Source organism: Phoenix dactylifera, unplaced genomic scaffold, assembly GCF_009389715.1.
Source record: "Phoenix dactylifera cultivar Barhee BC4 unplaced genomic scaffold, palm_55x_up_171113_PBpolish2nd_filt_p 000077F, whole genome shotgun sequence".
NCBI lineage: Eukaryota > Viridiplantae > Streptophyta > Magnoliopsida > Arecales > Arecaceae > Phoenix > Phoenix dactylifera.
Genome location: NW_024067676.1, coordinates 166,726 through 189,098, shown reverse-complemented (window position 1 = coordinate 189,098; position 22,373 = coordinate 166,726). Strand labels below are relative to the sequence as shown.

The window sequence follows — 22,373 nt, the reverse complement described above, 5'->3', positions numbered from 1 at the left end:
TTCTCACCTTTATTGTATAGACTCCATGAAGAACGCTGATCATAAAAGCTTGAGGTTGCAGAAATTTTGAGGTTTTTGGGGTTCAATAAAGAAGAAAACAGGAGAGGAAAAAGAGAGAGGGGATGGAGTTCTCTTGACTGTTTTCACCAAAAGAGAAGGAATTCACCCTAACCATATAAAATTGGTTTAAACCGGTTTACTTACAATGTTCGCCCAGTTGAACCAAAATATTTTTTGGATACTAAATTGATTGTTAATGGAATATTGTGATAGCTTTGTAACACAGTTTAACCCAGGGACTGCTTCCGATATTTCCTTAAAAATATAGTGACCACCATACAATAAAGGGAAAGAAATGCACTGACCTGTAATTTCAGAAAGTACAGGCATGGCCCTGCAAGAAACCCTTCACAGTAAGACTTTTCAAACCTTATTAACAAGAAACTTTTGAAAGAATGGGCGAAACCAGCTTTGAAATATTTTCAATAACTCCCATGAATGCTTCCCAAGCATCTCTTGCTCTAAATTTTTTAGACTGCCCTTGTGCACCTACACTGTATTGGGTTCTCACTTCAAATAACCGATATCTGATTAATGTGGATAACTCAAAACTTGTGGGGAGATAAGAAGTTGCAGCAGATAAATCCTGATTTTCAATCACCTTCCAAACATCATCAACTGCCATCAATGCTTTGTTTCCACCAATTACCTCTGGCTTCTCGGAGTCTTCCACAACACAATCATCAAAACGATGCAAACAATGCATAGGGATGCAGGGAGACCAATCAAAACAGGATCCTGTTTTACTTGCATCGTCAGCATCCTCTGTGTGTCATCTATTTAGATCAAGGACAAAGCAAACCTTGATAATACAGACAACAGACCATCCTGCGAATCTATGCAAGAAAATTATATAAATGAGAGTAGATGATTAATGCAAGTGAACATATCAAAATGAATTTCTAGATTCAATTACCATGAATATCTGCAGAATAAGGAGATCTCACACTAATTCATAATAAAAATAAACTATAATCACATCAATAAATATCAACTTTACAAGAGGCTTAGTAGGATCAAGTGCATGTGCTAAATTCAGATTGACCGATGCCAAAAGATATGGCTTTTAAAGCATACCACCATAGAAACATAACAAGAGAAGACTACATCAGAATGTAACAAAAGTTGCCCATCCTCTGTGAAGTCCAGACTAAAGTATAAATGCCAAAAGCATGGTTAACCCATTACAGCTTCAAGTACCCACAAAATATAACTAAAAATATCTCCTCGCACCTAATAAAGAAAGAAAACAACCATATTGACTGGATAATTGCTTCTACCGAAGATAGGCCTAACAATGCAAGCAACCTCTCCTGCAAGACATGAAATGATATATTATTCATTTAATTCAATTATGGAAATGTTGAAGTGCTTTGCTGGAGTTTTTAACTTGGTGAACATATAAAACGACAACAATCCAAAAGGCAGTACAACCAAATTGCTTCATGCATTAAACAAAGGAAAAATGTCATCAGTGATACGTAAGATACCTTGTCACATTCACCTTTGCCATATTTTGTGATCTAGACAATAAACGCATCTCGATATACAAGAAAAGCAACATGATTATACATTATATTTTGAAAGTACAAGTTACAATCCATAAAACTGCCTTTGTTTTTGCAATGAAAATTTATAAATTCCTTGGTTTAGAGATCATGTTGGTTGCTTGTGGAAGTTCAAGGGCTGAAGGCCTTTTTTTTTGTCATTTTCCTTCTAATATCTCTTCCCTTTTTTTCTGTAATTTTTTTGTCCTCTCAATGAAATTGCCGGGGTTTCTCTCCCAAAAGAAGAAAAAATTCAAAAAAAATCTTTTAAATCATATAACTGGAAATTTCTACTTCAAGTACTAGAAGCTTCCAAATTCATGATTTTCTTTACTTATCGTATAATAAGTTAAAAACTTCAAATGTAACATAGAAACTAACGACCTAAACAACAGGACATCATAATATCACAAGAAGCAGTAAATGACATAATCATAGTCTGCTAGTGTTTAAATTACAAATCTTAAAATCCATTCTAAAACCAAATAATCTGCAAGTCAGCATTTCTCTTCTCGCCTGTGCTGACTCGTGGCCATTATTTCATTGGCTGCCCAGTAGGGCTGAAAATGGATTGTTTACCAATCAGATATCAGTATTTCCAAATACATATCCATTTTTATTAGGTGAAAATGAATACGAAAGCAGATATTAATTGGATGCTAAGATTTGTCATATTTGTTTTAAACAGATCCAGGTTGACAAAACAGATATCAATGCAGTCATAGATTGGATTGTTAAGCATTACGGTTAAAACATTACTCTACATTATATTTTACTGATTTTACTAACTCAAATAAGGATATAGGCTTTTTCTTTCATTTTCTAAAATAGACAAAATGATTTTACAAAAAAGCAACAAAAATAACTACATCCATTTGATGACCAGATTCCTTTAGTGGATCCTAATAATTCCTGCAAGTTACACACTTTGAATTGAAAAACTGACTGCTAAGGATATAATCTACCAAATCAAAGAAGTTGATGGATGGAAAGGAAGCTACATTAAAGATATCAACAATTTATTGCGAGTTTACAAATATGACAATAAGAGTGTATTCTCATATTCAGGTATAGACCAAATATTTGCATATCCATTTCTCTTTTCATTGATGGATACAAATACAGATATGGATATCAGTTGCATGCTAAAATCTGCAATTCATATTCGAATATTTTGGATATGGAAATGGAGCCTCCAAACTGCCTCGGTGCTCTGTGGCCTAGTTGACAGGTCTCAGCCAATCAGATGCAGTGCCTTTTTCCAAAGAAGATGTTCATGTTTAGTTTGGGTTCAGCAATCAGGTTCCACCACAATGGTGATTCGGTTACATTAATTGGGACAGTTGGGTGCATATTGAACCTATTGCTTAACATACTCATCTAAACCTCATGATTGCCTCTTTCCTACTCTTTCTAGGTTATTCTCCTCCCTGTTCAACCACCTCACTACTCACGCTCAACCATTGGAAGCTCCAGTCCATCATCCAGACTGATAGCTAAGATATTCGGCCATGTGAGGCTCATGAGTCCTTCAGCCAATAAGGAGTTTTAGTTCTTATTTCCAATAGTATATAAGAAAAGGGACTTGGTTGAAGGGAGAAAAGGCTTTGCTGCTATAACGTAACGATGGGAGAAGCAAGGGAAGAAAAAAAGGCTTCCCATGCTATCAGATTATGGAATCATTCAGCTATACTTTCTCATTAACTGCAGCTTTTTTTTTTTTTTTGATATGAAGGGAGGTTGCCCACCCATGTTATTAAGAAGGGAGAAATTACAAAGAGTAATGGGTTTGGCTAAGCCATAAGCTGAGATAGCTTGGTCCTTACCAGACCCCAAAGGAAAAGAAAAATTCAGGTTTCCAGGTGTTTGAAAGTAAAAGGTCTTCAGTGACAAAGACTTATGTCCTAGGCTTCCTTCAAAGCCTTAATCATTTCTGGCAGTTTGTGCTGAAACTCATGGTTGGCTAAAGATGTCCAACTCTCGAACATAATAGTACTGAGTTCCACAGTTTTCAGGGCTGAGTTTGCCTCGATTTGAAGACCCAGCGATGTTGTTCTTTCATAGACACCAAAAGATAGTGACCATTAAATTATTCCATAGTATCTTCGGGTACTTGGTAGGCAGTCGATCCCTCCAGGTTGACCAGAGATCTTGAACTGCACTGGGTGGAGAGGGGAGGGGTGTTATTTGGGATAATGAGGACCATACAACTCCGGAATAACCACATGTTAAAGGGAGATGATCAACATCCTCATATTGTTCGCAGCATATCATATAGACGGATGGCGCTGGGAATCCTCTTTTCCTAAGGTTCTCTGCTGTAAGGATTTTATAATTAAAAACCAGATTTTCTCTAGGAGCAACATTTTCCAGTTGAATTTTGCAAACTGGGACATGACTCCTCCATGGCTGAAGAAATGATAACATTTTTTCATCATGAAAGTCTTCTTAGTATCCCATTTCCATTGTGCTATGTCGTTCTTTTGCGCTGTTGATGGAGCTCAAAAGCTTGATGAGGGATTAGTATTCTTCAATGGCTCTGGCGCATAAGGATCATAAAATAAACTTTTAAGTTCTTCATTTTCAATTACTTGCTTTACTGAGATGTTCAGGCTTGTCAGAAGGAATAAGCTTGGGAAGAGTGATTTGAGTGGTCCATTTGCTGCCCAGCTGCCTGCCAAAACGCAATCTGTCTGCCATCTCCTATCCTGAAGATGATGCTTGAGTTGGAAAAGGGTCTAACCTTCACTACGTTGCTCCATGCACAGGATGGGAAATGAAGGCAATCTCCATGGCTTATCTTGCTCCTGAAAATACCTCCACCACCTCTTAAGAAGAAAGCAGTGGCTGAAAGTTTTCAAGTTTAACAATCCCAAGCCATCTAGTCTCTTCAGTCTGCAGATATGATCCCAGCTAGCAAGGTAGCATCCTCCATTACAATGTTTGTCACCCCTCCATAGGAAGTTCCTCCATTTCTTATCTTTTTGATGATTTCATGAGGGAGAAGGAAAGTGGATATCCAGTAGGTGGAATGGACCTCGGCACTGCATTAACCAAGCACAACCTGCCTCCAAAAGAGAGCAGCTTACCTTTCCAAGCTACTTCCTATCTACTTTCTCGACAAGTTCCAATCAGAAAGTCTGAGTTTGGCCAAGGGGGAGCCGAGGTAGTTAACATGAAGGGTTGCTTGGAAACATCCCAAAATTGTGGCAAAATTCTTGCTTATATCTTTCGGCAAGTCCATTCTTATCATAGAACTCTTATCAAAGTTTATTTTCAAGCCTGAAGGTATCGTCGGCAACTCAGCATATTGAAGGTGTCACCAATCATGTTTAACGGTCCAATGCTAGCTATCAAGCCAATTTTTTGTGCAATTCTTACTGTTTGGTCCCGGATATCGGTGATAAGGATGAACAGTAGTGTGCGTGGTCTATCAAACTAGACTGAACCGCCCGATTCGGCCCGTACCGAACTGACCCGACACGGACCAGGTTAGTTCGGCTGTGGGGTTTGGATCCGAACACGAACCGGTCAGAATCTGTCCAAACCAACCTCGAACCGCTCGAAACCGGTCCAAATCGGCCGGTTCGCATCAGACCGATTCTCCCTCTCTTCCTCTTTATTTATGTGTTGGGAGAACTGTTGGGAAGGCTCGAGAACCTTCTCCAGCCTTCATTGAAGTCTTCAACCCCCCGGCCAAAAAAAACAACGATTTAAGATGATTCAAGGAGGATCCAGCCCAAAATAAGGTATGCTTCCTCTCTCCTACCTCATTTTCTTCTTTTTTCTTCAAAGATGAAAAATGCCTCAATTTACAAAATGAGGAAAGATCATCCCAAAATTTTCGATTTTGGCATGATTTCATGATATGTTATAGATCTATGGCTGATCTGCACAATCCTACTAAAATTTTTAATTTTTGAATTATATATAATTTTTAAAAATAAAAAAATATATTTTTTGATTAAAAATTAATAAAATAAAATAAAATTCAAAAAATAACTGTAAAATCAGAAGCTTATCTAAGGACATGCAAGCTATTCTCAGCAAAATTTGGTGCTAATTATTTAAGTTTTGACACGATAATGGGCATAATGTCCTAGACCAAATTTAAAAAAATTGAAAAGAAAGTAACCATTGATGCATGCCTATAGGCTTCGAAAAATATATATAGCATCCATGATAAGCTTCTACATAAATCTGAGCTCAAATTAATTTTCTAAAATATTTGTATTTAAAAATTATTTTTTAGTTTAAAAAATGATTAAAAGTATATAATTAATACAAAAAATATAAAAAATTAGTAATACGTATTACATATTTCAGAAGTATTTTCTGAAGTAAAAAATATATTTCTTTGAATTTATGATATTTAAAGATATTTTTTAATTTAAAAATTATTAAAATTATATAAATAAATCAAAAAATATAAAAAATAGTACTATGTATTAGATAAGTCAGATGTATTTTCTGAAATAGAAAAATATATTTTTTAATCGTAACAAAATTTTGCTATTTTTAAATAATTAATTAAATTGACGTGTTCAATAAACTTACCGGAATGGAACTATCAAGAAAAAAAGATTCAGAGTGTGTCATTAGTTGGGATCAAGGGCAAATGCTCTCGAATTGGCACTATCCCGACATATCTATATATATCACAAATGCCTATAGGAGTTCCGACAGCTGGTAAAATCAGCAAAAGAGAAGATTTCTAAGAAGAAGACGAAGGTGGACCGCCGAGCAAAAAATCGTGACTCACTATACATAGATGTTCTACCTCCAAGACCCTATTTCCCTTGCAAGACCCATAAACAAGAATTGAATAAATGGGAAATGGGGAGCAAACCCATGCCATGCCAGCCATTATATAAAATAGGTAGCAGGCCTTGTCTGGGTACCCTTTCGAGCACAACCCAAGGATTAGGAGATTAAAAGTCAAGAATAGTGGGAGAACACAAACGCCTAGTGGAAGGCGGAATGGAGGGACTCAAGGTAGTGGAGGAGAACGTTAGGGTGGCGGATGATGAGGGGAGCCGGAGGCAAGGTTGATGGCCAATTTGGGGTTGGGATATCACATAATTTGGAGCGGGAAGTTTTCTTGTTAGCAAGTGCTATCTAGGGTATTTTAGTCCAAAAGTTGTCATATGACCATCGCATGATACAACCAAGGTTTTAAATCCCTAAGGATAGGGTTATCCCAGTTTGCCCATGGAATGGGGTACACCGCCATCTCGCTCTATCCCAAGTGTTGTCTCGGTTTGCCCATGGAATGACATGCTGCCATCTCACCCCATCCCAACACTTCGGACATGGGATGTCCTAAGATATGCCGATCAGGACACTGAGATAATGGCAAGACGGTCTTGTCCTGACACTCAGGACAATGCCTCGTCTCGATGTTCCACAGAATGCCCCACTGGGATTTGAGACCATGACACAATCCATTGAGATCATGTAAATGAAGATAGACGATGGGACCGCAATGGATCACTTAACGAACTTAAGGGATCTAATTGAAAATTTTTGAATAAGAGAAAAGTAAGTGAAATTTACCCTAAGTTGAGGGGTGAGGGGAAAACTTATATGCTGTGAGATAATGGCTAGTTGGAAGTTTTTTTGTTTAGCTACCAATTGATGTTGTAGTGGTCTGTTTGGTTGCTTTTAGGTATTGCACATAAATATTATTGGTAGGATTCTTTTTTATGCTAATGGAGGCAAGGATACAAGAAACGTTAGGTTAACAGAATTTGCTTATTTTGTCATTGATGTTGTATACTCCATGAATCTTTAATTCAATATCATATAACTCAAGTTTCCTTGCATTCTTTTTCGAGTTCTATTCCTAGCACCCTTTTACCCTTCAAAAAACATTATAGTTTGCATGATTGTTTTCTTTTATTTGTTGTTGTTGTATCTTTTTTATTAATAACCATGCATCTAGACAATTTTTTGCCAAAGAGGTCACGTTTAGATCTTATCTAGCGCAGTCAGGTTCACAATATGAACATCATTATGGTTCAAATTTAATCAAGGAACAATAATACGTCATAAAAACATATTACCAACAAACATTGCATATTACATAGTTATACATGACATACACTATTCGTTTAAGATTTGATTGTAATTATGCTTCAAGTTACGCCTCTCGAAATACCTTGTTAATATTTTTTATGGTGCACTGGAAGTGCTTTATTGATATTCGAAAAGCAACATGAACATTACAAGTTATAGTTTGTGAGTAAATGCTCTGCAATATTACTAAAAGTTAACAGTACTAAACTGCTAATACTTTAGTAGTCCTTCCATGCATTCTTTTATTTTGACATATCCAAGATAGAAGGTCAAACCTTATCAGCAAGAAGAAGACCTTCATCAAATGAACTTGGCGTAATTTTAGTCCAATCTGCCAGGTTTTAAGTTTGATGGGGGCTTAGATTTTGTTTTAGTTTGATGGGGGTTGAGATTTAGTTTTTTAAAAGTTTAGGGAGTATTTTCCTCAATCTTGCCCATCAAGGGTCTGATCTAACCTACCAATCCCTATTTTTCCCTTCCGTGTTTGACCATGAATCTAAACTTTGATTTTTCCTCCTTTCTTTTAGGGGAAATAAGGAAAGGGTCATTTAATTTATAGGATCCAAGTTAGAAAGTTTGAAAGAGGTTTTAATTTATATAAAATGTATTTTGCTGTCATTTAAGAACTATTCGCATAAAAAAAAAACATTTTTTTCACCTCTTTGGAAGAGGGCCTATAAATTTTGGGCTCTGAAACGAGATTCACAGGTTGAAATTGCAGAAATCAAAATAAATTCAGAAATTATCGTCTTTTCTGTTTATTTTTTCAGATCTGAAATCACATTCAGATTCATACAAGTGTGGATTTTAGATCAATTCTAAACTACATTTGGAAATCAATTTGAAGGTTTCCTTCAGAATATCGGTTTATATCAGGACTCCTTTGACCAGGAGCAGAGATTTAATACAATTTATAAGTCCTACTCCATAACTCTGATGAGGAGATCAATAAAATGCATGAATTAATATCAAATAATAACATTTTGAATTTCATAAAACCAGAACCAATAAGAATTTCAATTAGAATGAAGAGCAGTTCCTGAAGTCTAATGCTTTGTGTCCATAAACTAGAGAAAGGAAAGTTTTTCATAAGGACGGCTCCTTAATTCTTCAATCAGACTAGTAATAACTCGATCATAATTTCAATAATTAAAGCTCACAGATTGGAGAAAAGCAAATAATTTTATAGAATAACTTTCGCAGAATGTCATTTGAACTGACATTTTATATAGTTCATGTAATAGACAAAAAGAAAAGAAGTTAAGCAAAAGTGCAGTTACAGCTGTATATACAGTGGTTTCCATGTCTTATTGGCATTATGTCAAGCATGGGGTGCTCTAGAAATATAGTTTGAGATTTGTCTAAAATTTAAAAAGGTAACTTAGAAAAAGATTGAATACCGAGTTTCTCATAAAACAGAGAATAACTGAAGGTGAATGGAGAAAAGAGTGACTGACTCACAGGTATATTGATGTTAATGCTATATTCAGAAAACCATGCTGCTTTTTCCATTCTTACCAACTTTTAGTTCAGCTCAAATGCAGGTGCTTCACCTAAACTTTGGCCTCTTCGAAGGCACACCCTTCCTTATATCTGGAACACGGGACTTCACAAGGGCTTTTGCCTTCCTTCTCCTCCTCTCTTCTTCACTGTCTGATTCATCACCCTTCTCCCTGTCAGCATTACTTGCCTCCCGCTCCAGCTCCTCCCAAGTCTTCCCCTTCTCCTCAGAGTCCTCTGAATCCTCCTCTTCATCTTCATCTGACTCCACCAGTGACTCACTGCCATTATCATCACCCTCAGAAGCAGAATCCGGCTCCAGATCAGAGGGCTCATACCCTTGGTCTGATTCCTCAGTATTATCTGATTCTGAGTCACTTGCCTCCAAGTTTAGGAACTCCCATCCACCATCTTCAATAAACTTCTGAGGGTCATCAATAATAGTTTTCAAGATCGGGCGCCAATTTAAGTTCAACCTGCTCTCATAATACTTCAGATCAGTAGTGTCGAGCCACTCTTTAATTCCATCTAAAGATGTGGATGGAATAGAATCTATGCGAAGAACATCTTTCTTGAAGTCTTTGAATACGATGGTCATGTCAAAGTTCTTCTGTCCAAGCCCTACCCTTTCCAGATTAACAATTTCAATCTCACTCAAAGTAACTACCAGAAATGGGGTCTCAGTAAGTTCAACTAAACAGCTTGAAGTTGGAACAATGAAAGCTGAAGCCTTATGAGGAACTCCATGGAAACCAAGCTCCCTCAGAGGCATATCAAACTCCAGATCTAGATCTTTGAGTTGTGGTTGTGCCCAATGGTCATGTACCTTGTTGATGAAGTTCTGAAAATCCATGTTTATTCTGTTTTTTCTTTCCCTCTCACGCTGCTCTTCCTCTATCTCATCAGGATCGATGGCTGATCTCCTCCCACCACCCAATGTCTGCACAACATCCATCACTTCGACATAAAATTGGACATCTTTAGTCTTCCTATTGCCCACCATTATGTGATTGTGCAGATGAAAGTGCAGAAGTGTAATCATTTCTCTCTCTGCAGGCTGGAAGAAGGCATGCTTAATGTTTCCATACATAATATCCACTCTCTCATCAGATCTGGATGTCGAATACCGGAATCCATTAATATGAGCCTCTAAAATGCCAGGTAGCTTTCTTCCACGACCACCAAACGTGGGGCGTATCCACAAGTCTGATAACCTGATCGGTTTCAACCTGTTGCCAGAAAGCTGTAGTTTCTCCTGAGTAACCAAAGTGGCCCTCTCAGCTCTCTCTGACTCCCTAGATGCAACTTGCCTTCTAAGGGTCTTGATCAGTTGTACCACTTCACTGCTATGCCTTGGATCCTTGGAACGGAAGGTGATCTCCTTCAAATAGATAGCACCTTGAAATTTAAGGGAGTTCGCATCATGGGGGTTAAAAGGTGTACCAGGCACATTGAATATTATACGGATTGTGCAGGTTCGATTGTCTTGATGCGAAGTCACACTCTTCACAGTAGAGACATGGAAGGGAACCATGCTTCCATATATTGGTAAAAGAATAGCTTCATTCCTCTGGTCCACTTGTATCACCAGCTCCCTTGAATAGGGTATATCATTGACATTCTTGTAAGCAGTTAGTTCAGTCGAAGTTCTTACAGGACCTCGCCCATCTGCATTTGCAGAGCCACCACCAGCTAGCCTCCTGGCAGTCTCTTCGTTCTTCTGGCGAGCAAGTTCTGCTTGGTGTTGTCTCCGCAGCTCTTCCTTCGACATCTCCTGGTTGTCCGACCTCAGTGTTGCTTTGGATGGAAAGGGACCCGTGCCATTAACTGGAGGTCTGGCCCTGGGAGGTTCCTCTTCTTCCTCTTCCTCATTAAATGAGTAAGCAATGTCCTTGACTGCCTTGGAGCACCCTGCAGTCAAGACTTCTGAGGGCTTTTCACTAACAATAACAGTGTCAGCCAGCAAAAGAGAGAATGTCTGAGTCTTCGGATTGTTTGTCTCAGCACGGAGGTTCTGGAAACCAAGCGAGACATTAAAAACCATGCCCGCCTTCAGAGACCGATCAGTTTTCGAATTTAGGCTAAACCCAGATTCACGGAACTCGAGGCCAATTCCTGTTCCAGCTGACTTGGTTAGATTTGGAAGGAGTTCTGGTGCTTCTTTCTCAACCACAGCAACTGCAGCCTGGTAAGCAGAACTAACCTTATTACCAGGCTTCAAAGCACCTATTGCAGCATCATGAGCCTTGAGGAGAACTTCGTATGCCTTACTCTGTGATGCAGTAGCATCAATCAAAAATGTTCTGGCAACATTTGAGCAATAACTGTTGTAGCGTGAGCCAATTGCACATATGATAACACTTGTTGAGTCATAGTACAGATTGTCATCATTACTTGATGCGCTAGGCCTAAGGTCAAACTTCCCACCACTCTGAACGATAGGAGGATAGCATATATCAACATTTTCTGCCTTCAGCTTGACCTTGATCTTGGATGGATCAAGTATCACCTTTTCTGTATCATCCATTAGTGAAGAATGAGAGACCTTCCTTTCTTCATCAATAGCCTTCTCAAGCTTTGGGACCACAAAGTTCTTCATCACTGATGAAGTTAAATATGCAGCTTTCCTTGCACAAGTGAGCTCAATGGCATCTTTGACAGCAAACAGTTCCGAGAAACCAGGTGTCACATCAGTGAGCTGTAACATTGAACCACCCAGCTTCTCAGACCATCTTTCAAGAAGCTTCCCTTCCGGCGCCTCTTTTGCAATGTATCCAACAATGGGATCAGATTTGGACTGAGAATGAACAGCACGCAATATCTCATCCATCAAGGCAGTCCCATCATCATTCTTTGCCTTAACATGTATGACAACATCGGTACCAACAGCTTCCTTCGCAGACTTCTTAAGGGTTTCAAGCAGAGTGGCTTTCTTCTGACTACACAAGAAATGGATCTGCTTGCTCATGAAAACCATGATCGTCTCTGGGAACTCATATCCAAGCAACCAGATATTCAAGGATGATGACTTCAGATACCGAAGATCTTCAGAAGTAGGGGGAGTTGCAATGGTTATAGCATCGGCAGAGCCCCACAAATCAGCTTTGTGCTCCTTCCAGTGTGTATAAAACCCCTGCAGACGCTTGCTGAAATTCTCAAGATTGATTGTGTACGCACCAGCCCCAGAGGCAGATGGTTTTGTGCTTTGATGATCAGCCATCAGTCACCAAGTCACCACAAACAACAGCTACTATTTTTTAAAATGATGCTGATTGATTATTGCTGTCCTCTAATCTCTCGCAGAGTAGATTAACCTGACAAGAAAAAATCCACATATATAAGGATCCAAATATGTCAAAATAGAATGCGAAAAGAAAGATGATACATCTCTACTATCTGCTAACATAGAGCAAAAATTTCATGTCCAGCTGTGTATAGCCGTGGGCACCATTCCATCACATGCTTGGCACATGCCCTGAGATATGACAAGTAACTGCACACTTCTCCCCTCTTTGTACACATTCCCATCTTTACTTATTACACCTCCTTGGTTCAACCAATCACAATTCTCATTTTGGTCCTCCTCCATCAATGATTCCCTTAACTGCCAATGCTCATTATAAATCCTACCAGAGATCTATCTTTGTTCTTTTTCTGGACAAACTACAGACCAATTTCTAAGCAGAACATGCAGCACGAATGCCAAAATTTCACTGTATTATAAATGTAAACTAAAATTCACAACAAAAACGGATACTGCTCAATAACATTTTCCCCTTCTATGTAGGAACAGCTATAGTTTAAGCAAATCGATAATAAAATTTCAAACGAACACTAAGATGCTATGAAATCAAAAGTTTGTTGCTCCAAATTTTTTATTTGAGGAAAACATTTAAAAATGGAAAAGAACAAATTGTCCAGAGAAAACGAACCTCAACGAATGCCCCACAAAATAGCAAAAAATTAAGATAAGTCCAAAAGATCTCCCATTCTCACAAGCACAGAAACGAGTCCATCCCATATACTCCTTTAAGGTTAGTTCAAGGGCTTCAGAAAAACCAAAATATCAACAAAATGCACAAAATTCCATCATAATTCCCACGGAGAACCTAGAAACGACTTCCTCCTCTCCCACGATCACCAACCAGCACCCGTCCAAAAAACACAAACTTGAACTTTGGGTTAGGGTTCGAAGGAGGGTTGGGACCATCTCAATCCCCGAAAGCCAGAAACAAACCAACAGATTAAACAAAGCAAAGAGTCAAAATACCTCAAACTTCGCCCTCCGTTTTGCTCCTATCAGCAGCTCCAATCCACCCGTTCCTGCCCCAAAAAATCAAAACCAAAGTTAGGGTTAGGGTTTCCGCGACTTCCAATCAAGCTCAAATCCACGCCTCAAAGAAAAGAAATAAAGCAGCAAAGTTACTCGTTTCTCTCCTCCCCGAGAGCCCCCTTCGTCGGCAATTCCGATTCTGCCGCGGCCGACTTGTTTCCTATCGAGGAAGGGCTAGGGTTAAGGTTCCGGAAACGCTCGAAATGGGGGAATTCGGCGGCTCAGGAACCCTAGAAGAAGACGAAATCCAATCGAAAGAGAGGACTGTAAAGGAAAAGAGAGAAGATTTGAAGAAGAGAAGAGGATAAATCGAGGGCCTGAGGAAAGAAAAAGAAAAAGAAAAATCGGAACTTTTTTTATAGAGAGGGGAGAGGTCGAGATACGAAGAGGGAGGAAGAAAAAAATAAAAAAAAAGGTCGAGAGAGGGACAGAAGAAGGGATTCAATATCGGGGAGAGAGAGAATTCGACCGCCCGCCTTTGAGACCATTTATACGTGCTGACGCCCTCGCAGATTTCGGGATCGACTCGACGCCGACCCGAATCCGTTTTGCTCTTCTGAAACGGGTTTGGGTCGGATCATTGGATCATGTTCGGTTTGGGATTAGCCCTGCATCTGTATTCAAGTTCAAAACACACACATTACAGAGAATTATGTTATTGAACAGTCTACTTTCTCTTGGTAATGTTGGTTACGCTCACGCGAGATTAATGTGAGTAGCCGATGTACTTAAAAAAAAAGAGAGAGAGAGAGAAATTATATTCTATGCGACGTGCACCACATGCACGTTGCCAATCACAGTCGCTCGTTTCTATTCTGTGCTTCAAAATGAGTGCTTAATAAATAAGGCCAATAAAAATGAGTGCTAATATTGGTGCACCGCCGTAGAAACGAGCAGATGTGATTGGCATCATGCATGGTCATATGGTACATGGAGATATAATTTAGGGAGAGAAAGAGCTATTCATAATTTTGGGGTTAGAGGCATTTGTGAAGCTATATTTGCCAGTGGCTTGGAAAATGAGGTGAGGATACATTGTCATCGAGGAGGTGTTAACCTACTAAGCTAATAATTTTTGATCGAAAGTATCTTCGCAAGAGTCAATATGGTAATAATGAAGGGAATTTTCTCCTATACATAAGATTCTTTATCCTGCAAAGACTTCTTACCCCATATGCTCTCTCTTCATGACAACCATAAGAACAAAAAGGGTGATGTTACTCACACGTGGGGCAACCCATAGATCGGAAAGGGCATGCGGAAACTTGCGACCCGTATCGAACATTCTCTGATAGAAGGGGGGCCCAGTGGAGCTTGCTATGCAGGTGGGTTTGTCCCTCGAACATTCCCCAATAGAAAGGGGGCCCAGTGGGGCTTGCTATGCAGGAAGTCCAAATAGAAGAACTATGTAGATTCTTGCAGCCATGATATCTATCATGCTAAGATTTGTAGAGACAGACGGGTCTGTTTGTGAGGACTTGCAGTTATCCCTACCCTCTGCGTAGTGTAAGCATGACAAACACTGCTATACATATATATATATACATATATATATATATACATATATTTGTATATACATATATACATATATATGTATATATATATACATATATATGTATGTATGTATGTATATGTGTACATACATATGTATGTATGTATGTATGTAGGTACGTACGTCTTGTTGTGCCTCTGATAATGCTTGCTAACAAGCTCTGCCCACTTTGATTCAAATTTAGCCAGCAAATGAGCTATTTGCATCCAACCACTTCTTTTGCCTCCGACCGTTCCATCGGATAGGGTTGCTGACAGATCACCGAAGATTGCATATTCAACCCTTAATTGATCACCTGATCAGAACGAGCGGATTAGGTAGTTTGCACCATCGGTCTAGGATGCATAAAAAGATTCAGGGTGGTTCTATATACACCCCCCCTTTTGCTCAGGACACCCCCCAAAAATTAAAAAAAAATTAAATACTCTCTACACCCCCCCATTTGCTAAGGACACCCCTAAAAAATTAAAAATACCTAAATTACCCCCCACCCTCCCCACCCCCTCACCTAAATTGCTCTCTACACCCCCCAAACCCCCCCCCCCCACCCCGCTCTTCCCCTCCAAAACACCCGTAACCCTTCCGCCCAAAAAACCAGCCTCAAGCACCTCGCCGGCGGCCAAACCCCCTCCGTCTCCCCCTTCTCCCTCTCGTCGCCGGTCGGTGCAGTGCACCTCGCCAACGCCCAAAACCCCCCCGTTCCCCCTTCTCCCTCTCGTCGCCGGCATTCTCCCGATCTCCGACCACCTCGCCGGCTTCTCCCGGAACCACCTCCCCGGCCATCTCCCGAGCAACGAGCACCTCGCCGGCGCCTCCACGACCACCTCGAGGTAGCTCCCCCCCCCCCCCCCCGCCTCCAGTGCTCTGTTCGGCACTGTTCAGCCGAACAGAAGGGTTCTGTTCGGCTGAACAGTGCCGAACAGAAGCCCTCTGTTCGGCAACCCTCAACCGAACAGAAGGCTTCTGTTCGGCTGCACGGTGCCGGACAGAAGGCTTCTGTTCGGCTGCACGGTGCTGGACAGAACCCTTCTGTTCGGCACCGTGCAGCCGAACAGAAGCCTTCTGTTCGGCACTGTGCAGCCGAACAGAAGGCTTCTGGTGCCAAATCGCGTGCCGTGCTGAATTTTGTGCCGAACATTTATGTATGCAATTGAATTATTTTCTTTGATATAGCCTAACATTGAATTTCTATATTTTCAGACATGGATCCCCGTCCCGCCAGAGTTAGACCTACGGCGTCAGCTAGGAGACGTCGTGCTAGGATTGCTTCTCCCGAGCCTGCTCATATGCCATCGGACTCTCCTGAGTCAGAGCATGATGATATGCCCGCTAGGGGCGAAGACGATGAGTCCGTTGGACCATGTCCAGGAGGTCCAGAGGATGAGTCCGTCCTGATCAGTTTCAGGACGCATATAGCAGCTTCCATCTGGAGGCAACAGGTATTGTTTATTTGTTATAGCATTATATTTTGTTTATTGATGTTTTATAAAGTAGTAGTAATTATACATTTATATTACAGGAACGAGCTCCACTAAAGTGCATGAACCATACTGCCAAGGTTGGTGAATGGAAGTGGTGGTCTTCAAACCAACCAAATACCAGGTTCAGAGCACTATTGAGGCAGTCGGGCCTCGTAGAGTTAGTACAGTGCTCTTATCGATTCATCGATAAGATTCTGATTTCGGGCTTCGTAGAGAGATGGCAGCCCGAGACGAACACCTTCCATATACCATTTGGCGAGATCACTATCACGTTGGATGATGTATCCGCCATTTTAGGGATTCCTGTCGCAGGTTCCTCAGTATCAGTTTCTCCTGAGAGGATGAGTGATCGGGATGCTGAGGAGCTACTTGTGGAGTTGTTGGGGGTGTCAGCTGGAGACGCGCGTCAGGAGGTACTGTCATCGCGCGGTCAGTCTGTGAGGATGGAGTGGCTGAGGACTCAGTTTCACTCTGTATCTGATAGAGACAGGCAGCAGAGGATAGAGTGTGCAGCACGAGCCTATTTGTTATTTTTGTTAGGCTGCACACTCTTTGCTGATAAGAGTGGGACCAGGGTGCCTATAGCGTATCTGTGTTTACTGCGGGATCTGGATAGGGTGAGCACATATGCCTGGGGTACAGCTGCCTTAGCATATTTGTATCGGCAGTTGGGGATTGCGTCGAGGTCATCAGTGAGACAGATCAGTGGTTATATGACGCTTCTGCAGGCATGGATTTATGAGCATTTTCCAGCACTCAGTCCTCACCCGTCGCTCGAGTATACTGATGCCAGTCCCCGCGTGCACCGCTGGATGCCCGGTACTCCATCCCGTACCACGATGGACCATTTAGTGGTTCTACGTGAGTCATTGGACCTTTTGAGCATCGATGAGGTACGTATCATATTACCATTTGCTTGTGTTTGTCAGTACTTTTAATATGCGATATAGTATAAAACTGAAATGGACCTTTTGTTTTGCAGGTTATTTGGGATCCCCATCATCGGCTTCGGGGAGATCGCCCATATATACCCGTCGCATTTTTTAGTGGCTCCATCAAGTGCCTTGATATCGTAGAACCCTATCATCCAGAAAGGGTTCTTAGACAGTTTGGTCGTATTCAGACCATCCCTCGAGCGCCACTAGCCCCTACGCGAGCCAACAGAGGTTCCACAGCAGGCTCGTACCGGATACATTACTCCTATATGGATCAGCTTTGGGAGCGGTGGGAGGACCACGTGCTGAGCCAGGCGAGCAGGAGCCACCCAGTTACCCGGCCATCAGACAGCGTATCGGGATACATGGAGTGGTATCTCCGTATCACGCACGTTGCAGTTCAGCCTCCTCATCTGCGCTCGAGTACTCATTCTGGAGCTAGGGGAGGTCATGATGATGCTGACATGCACCGGCGGCGTAATGCAGCTGCACTCGGTATCAGTACCGACATTGTACGGATGGGTCCCTCAGAGGCTATGTCACTAGGTGCCGGGCACCTATATGATGCTATTTCTCAGATGCATCAGGTACTTCTGGGTGATGAGCCTGGCCCGAGTACAGCACCCTCTCATTCGGATCCAGGACCCTCTCATTCGGACGTACAACAGTACACGCGTCGACGATGGCGTCATAGGGATTGATGATGGAGCCTTTGTAATCTTTGTAAAGCCTTTGATATTAATGAAAAATATATATTTTTGGTACATTTATGTGTAATCTTTGTAAAGCCTGGCCCGTTCTATTTTACACAAATATAACAGTGCACATAACAATCAATCTAACAATGCGAAGACAGATATTTTTTGATTTATATTGATGATGGAGTTTCACAGTACATGACTCTAAGAGGCCAAAAAAATTTACAACTTTCAAAAATTGTACATATATAAACAATCAATCTAACTCTACTGTCTTGCCTCCACCTCCCCCTGAGGAGATGGAGTCCCGTGGGGGGTTTGACCCTGAATCTGATACGACTGATGTTCTGCCTCCACCTCCCCCTGAGGTACCTCCAAATGTTGTTCCAATCAAAGCTGACCCTGGACAAAGTTCCCCTCCAAAAAAGGCAGCAAAGCCTAAGAGGGTGCCAGTGGCAAGACCTGGCCTTGCAAGGAGAGGGCAGCCGATTAACCTCTTAACCAAGAACATCACAGAGCCCTCTTTTCCAACAAATGTGTTAATCATCTGCTCAAGCTTGTCACCGTTAAGTTCTTGTACATCAGAAAGGTCTATTAGTTCCCCTGTTTGATTTGTTTGCTCCCACCAGCTCTTAAGTATGTTTCTGTTTACATCTGAAATCTCAACGGAAACAACAGTCGTCATATGTATTCCCAGCTGATGATGGAGTTTCACAGTACATGACTCTAAGAGCCCAAAAAATTTACAACTTTCAAAAATTGTACATATATAAATAATCAATCTAACTCTACTGTCTCGCTAATTATAACATTAGGTGAGATGCTCTCTTTGAACTGTTGAATCCGTGCTTCATATGAATTTTCCCATCCGGTAGCACAAGAAAGATGATATTTTCGCCAGTTGGTCGCTACTGGCGGAACGGGATGTCCCGGCAACAAGAACACCTTCAAAATTAGAAATAAGAAAATATTAATAGCTACAAAATTATAAATAAGCAAAATTAAATAAGCAAAATTAAATATTCGCAAGTGTTGTGAACGTAGTACCTCAACAAAATGATTTCCATTTACGAATCCGATAGCGATATCTTTGCGGGATAGAAGAGGTACTGGCACAGAACGGAGAGGTAGGAAGGTCAGACATTGTTGCAACGAGAGATGGTATAGGACAACATTATAGCAGGATGCTATAAGATGACCCATGTCCGGCATAGTCATCCATCTGTCATATGGTGGACAATCATCATAATATGATAATGCATGAGTGATCTCAGCAATCGTCCCTTCCACACCATATAATGTGCGATAGTGGTCCGAATGACATTGCAACTCTTGCAATAAATCCTTCCTAACACGCACCCAGTCATCTTCTCCAAATCCCAGTAAGTCAGCTATTGCCCTAAATCCGCAATTCCCATCAGCTTTTACATCCTTGATATGCTGGATGTATGGTCTCAAGGCAGAAGGAATAGCATCAATATAGATAATGGGCGTATGTGACTGGGCTCTAGTACGAAAAACCTGCAAATAATATCAAATGATAGAAAATATGTAACAATGGCAGAAATATCCAAATAGTTATCCGTCTCAGCACATCCCGTACCGGCACGGCACGGCACGTCCCGACATGTCCCGTATCGGCACATCTCGGCACGGCACGTACCAACATGTCCCGTATCGGCACATCTCGGCACGGCACATCCCGTATCGGCACATCTCGGCACGGCACGTCCCGACATGTCCCGTATCGGCACATCTCGGCACGGCACGTCCCGACATGTCCCGTATCGGCACATGACATACCGGCACGGCACGGACCGTCCCGTAGACGTTGTGATACCTATTGTAAGGAAATAAATATTTGGTACTTACCTTTTGCTTGGGCCGCCTCTTTTGAATCTGAGTAGATGGATTGCGGATGGTAACTTTCTCAACACCAGGTGAATAACTATCCTGTCCAGATAGAACCAACTCAAACGCAGACGGGTCACGTCGAGTAGACGTATCAACCTTCATTGAAGCGCGCCCACGTGAACCGGTCTTCCGTTTTGCAGGCTCTAAAAGAGGTGTACTATCTGGACTTGCAATCTCTCGTAACTTCTTGATCATCTGCAATTGAGAAGCCCCATCTAACTTCTTGAATCGTAGCGCAATCAAATCTAACTCTGCATCACAACTCAACTGAATTGGCTGCACGGGGGGGGGGGGGGGGGGGTAGGCAGAATATCAAGTTTCCTCCAATGAGGATCTATGCAGTCGAGAGGAATGGGCCGACCTTCTACCCTGTACCGCGCAATCTAGTGAGCACATGGTATACCATGTGTGCGTCGAATAGCGCACCCACAATTTGAATCATCAAACCCAACTGAATTGGCTCGTTTCGATTGGGCGAGGACATGATTTAACGCACTTATAGATATGAAACCTCGCAACTCTTTGAATTCAGCTGGCTTGAAGTTGTGCTGCACTACCAATAAACTCTTCTCCAATGAGGCTTTAATGGAGCTGTGCTGCAACTCAATCAATCCATGTATTCTAGTCCAAGATGACTCGAAACTTCCTTGGCTTGATCCAAGCTGCTTTTTGAGCTTTGCATGTGCACTCTCGACCCTAGTAAACAAATGAAAGTTAGATATAACAATTGAGGCAAATTAAAATTAAATGAGTCTTTATTTGTGATACCTATTTGTCGTCACATTTCCGTAGTGTCTGCATGTATCCGTCCACGCCGCAACAAATCTTTCCTTGTATTTGCTCAGCCAAGTATCTGACACATACTGTAGTGCATCTGGATAGGTACCGAACTCTCTCTGCAGTGCACTCCAGCGATCATTATACTCGTCTTCCATGGAGGACAGCACTAGTACATTCCAACTCATAATAAATTTATCCCATTTCTCCTTCAATTCGAAAATTTTTTTGCACTTGGCCAAAACATTCCTACTAATATGCCATCTACATAATAAATGTCTAGCAGTAGGAAATACTCTATGAATTGCATTCATCAAAGCCAAGTCTCTATCTGTAACAATCAACTCAGGCAAAACATCATCAGCTATGACACTGCGCAATCTCTCTAATGCCCAAGTATAGCTTTCTTCCCCCTCAGAATTTAAGTATACAAAAGCAACTGAAAATGTCATGTCAGTAGATGTCACCCCCACAATCTCTAAGAGCGGAAGACGATACCTATTCGTCTTGTACGTGCAATCCATTATCAACACACGGGGAAATGCACGGAACAAATCAATGCTGCCAGGGTGTGCCCAAAATAAGTCATGCACAACATCCGTATTAGTACAATTCCTATGCCACTCAATATATTTAGCCTCTGATAATTTACCTAATAGATGTTGCATTTCAGATCTCCCGGCTTTCTCTGCAACCTTAAACCGTTGACGTACATTGTAGATAGTCTTGATAGTCGTAACATTGAGGGCATCTCTTTCCTTCAATGTGGATAATATGTCCTTTGGACGAACCAAACTCTTCGACATATCCACTAACAATTCCGTCTCCTGCTCAGATAATCTCCCTGCATATGAGTGCCCCTCCAGATTCTCTGCAGCGGGATGATTGTGCACTCCACATACGACCAGTAATATCCAATCATCCGCAGTATCCAATTTCTTTCCTCTTAATGCAAAAGGGCATCCACACTTCTTTGTCCCACAGGCAGTCTTTATTCGCTTTTCTTTTTTGGTTCGGTACGTCCCACCCCTCTCACAACCTAACGTAATTCTGGGTTTCTTAGAAATGGTACCTGCATCAGATGATTTGATTACAACAACAAAACCATTTCGCCTCCCAGCTTCACGACACCAATTACACAAGTCCTCTCTACTCTTGAAGATCTATACATTAAACAATTTATGTAAGTACACAGTTGTAAAAATAGCTCGCTAAACTAATACAAAATTGCACAATACATTATAATACCTCGTAAGTTGTAAATTCGCTTGTGTAATCCAGTACAAATTCTGATCCAATTATACTCGATTCGGTTGTAGCATAGCCCTACATATAAAATAATTTATCACCAAGAATTAATGAATCAGAGGATCTGTTCGGCACAAAATTCAGCACGGCACGCGATTTGGCACCAAAAGCCTTCTGTTCGGCTGCACAGTGCCGAACAGAAGGCTTCTGTTCGGCTGCACAGAGCCGGACAGAACCCTTCTGTTCGGCA

General features: G+C 41.2%; 1 protein-coding gene across 4 annotated transcripts; it reads right to left on the bottom strand.

The window, feature by feature from the left end:
- Positions 1 to 259: 259 nt before the first annotated feature.
- Positions 260 to 13,975, bottom strand: LOC103717831 (FACT complex subunit SPT16-like). 4 transcript variants are annotated; one of them, XR_003387644.2, is made up of 4 exons: positions 13,612 to 13,975; positions 13,456 to 13,508; positions 9,147 to 12,499; positions 260 to 896 (listed from the first exon to the last, which is right to left on the bottom strand). XR_003387644.2 is itself a non-coding variant. In XM_026808742.2 (4 exons), the coding sequence occupies exon 3, from the start codon at positions 12,403 to 12,405 to the stop codon at positions 9,235 to 9,237; it is 3,171 nt and encodes a 1,056-aa protein (XP_026664543.2). In that variant the 5' UTR covers positions 12,406 to 12,499; positions 13,456 to 13,508; positions 13,612 to 13,975; the 3' UTR covers positions 260 to 896; positions 9,204 to 9,234. The 4 variants fall into 4 exon arrangements, 2 of the variants coding, with proteins under 2 accessions (XP_026664543.2, XP_008804589.2); XM_026808742.2 differs by having other exon boundaries at positions 9,204 to 12,499; XR_605724.4 differs by lacking the exon at positions 260 to 896 and adding an exon at positions 1,010 to 1,373.
- Positions 13,976 to 22,373: the final 8,398 nt, after the last annotated feature.

What these genes read in the sequence shown, in the direction of transcription:
- LOC103717831 (XM_026808742.2), bottom strand. Translation starts at nt 12,405, where the DNA reads ATGGCTGATCATCAAAGCACAAAACCATCTGCCTCTGGGGCTGGTGCG.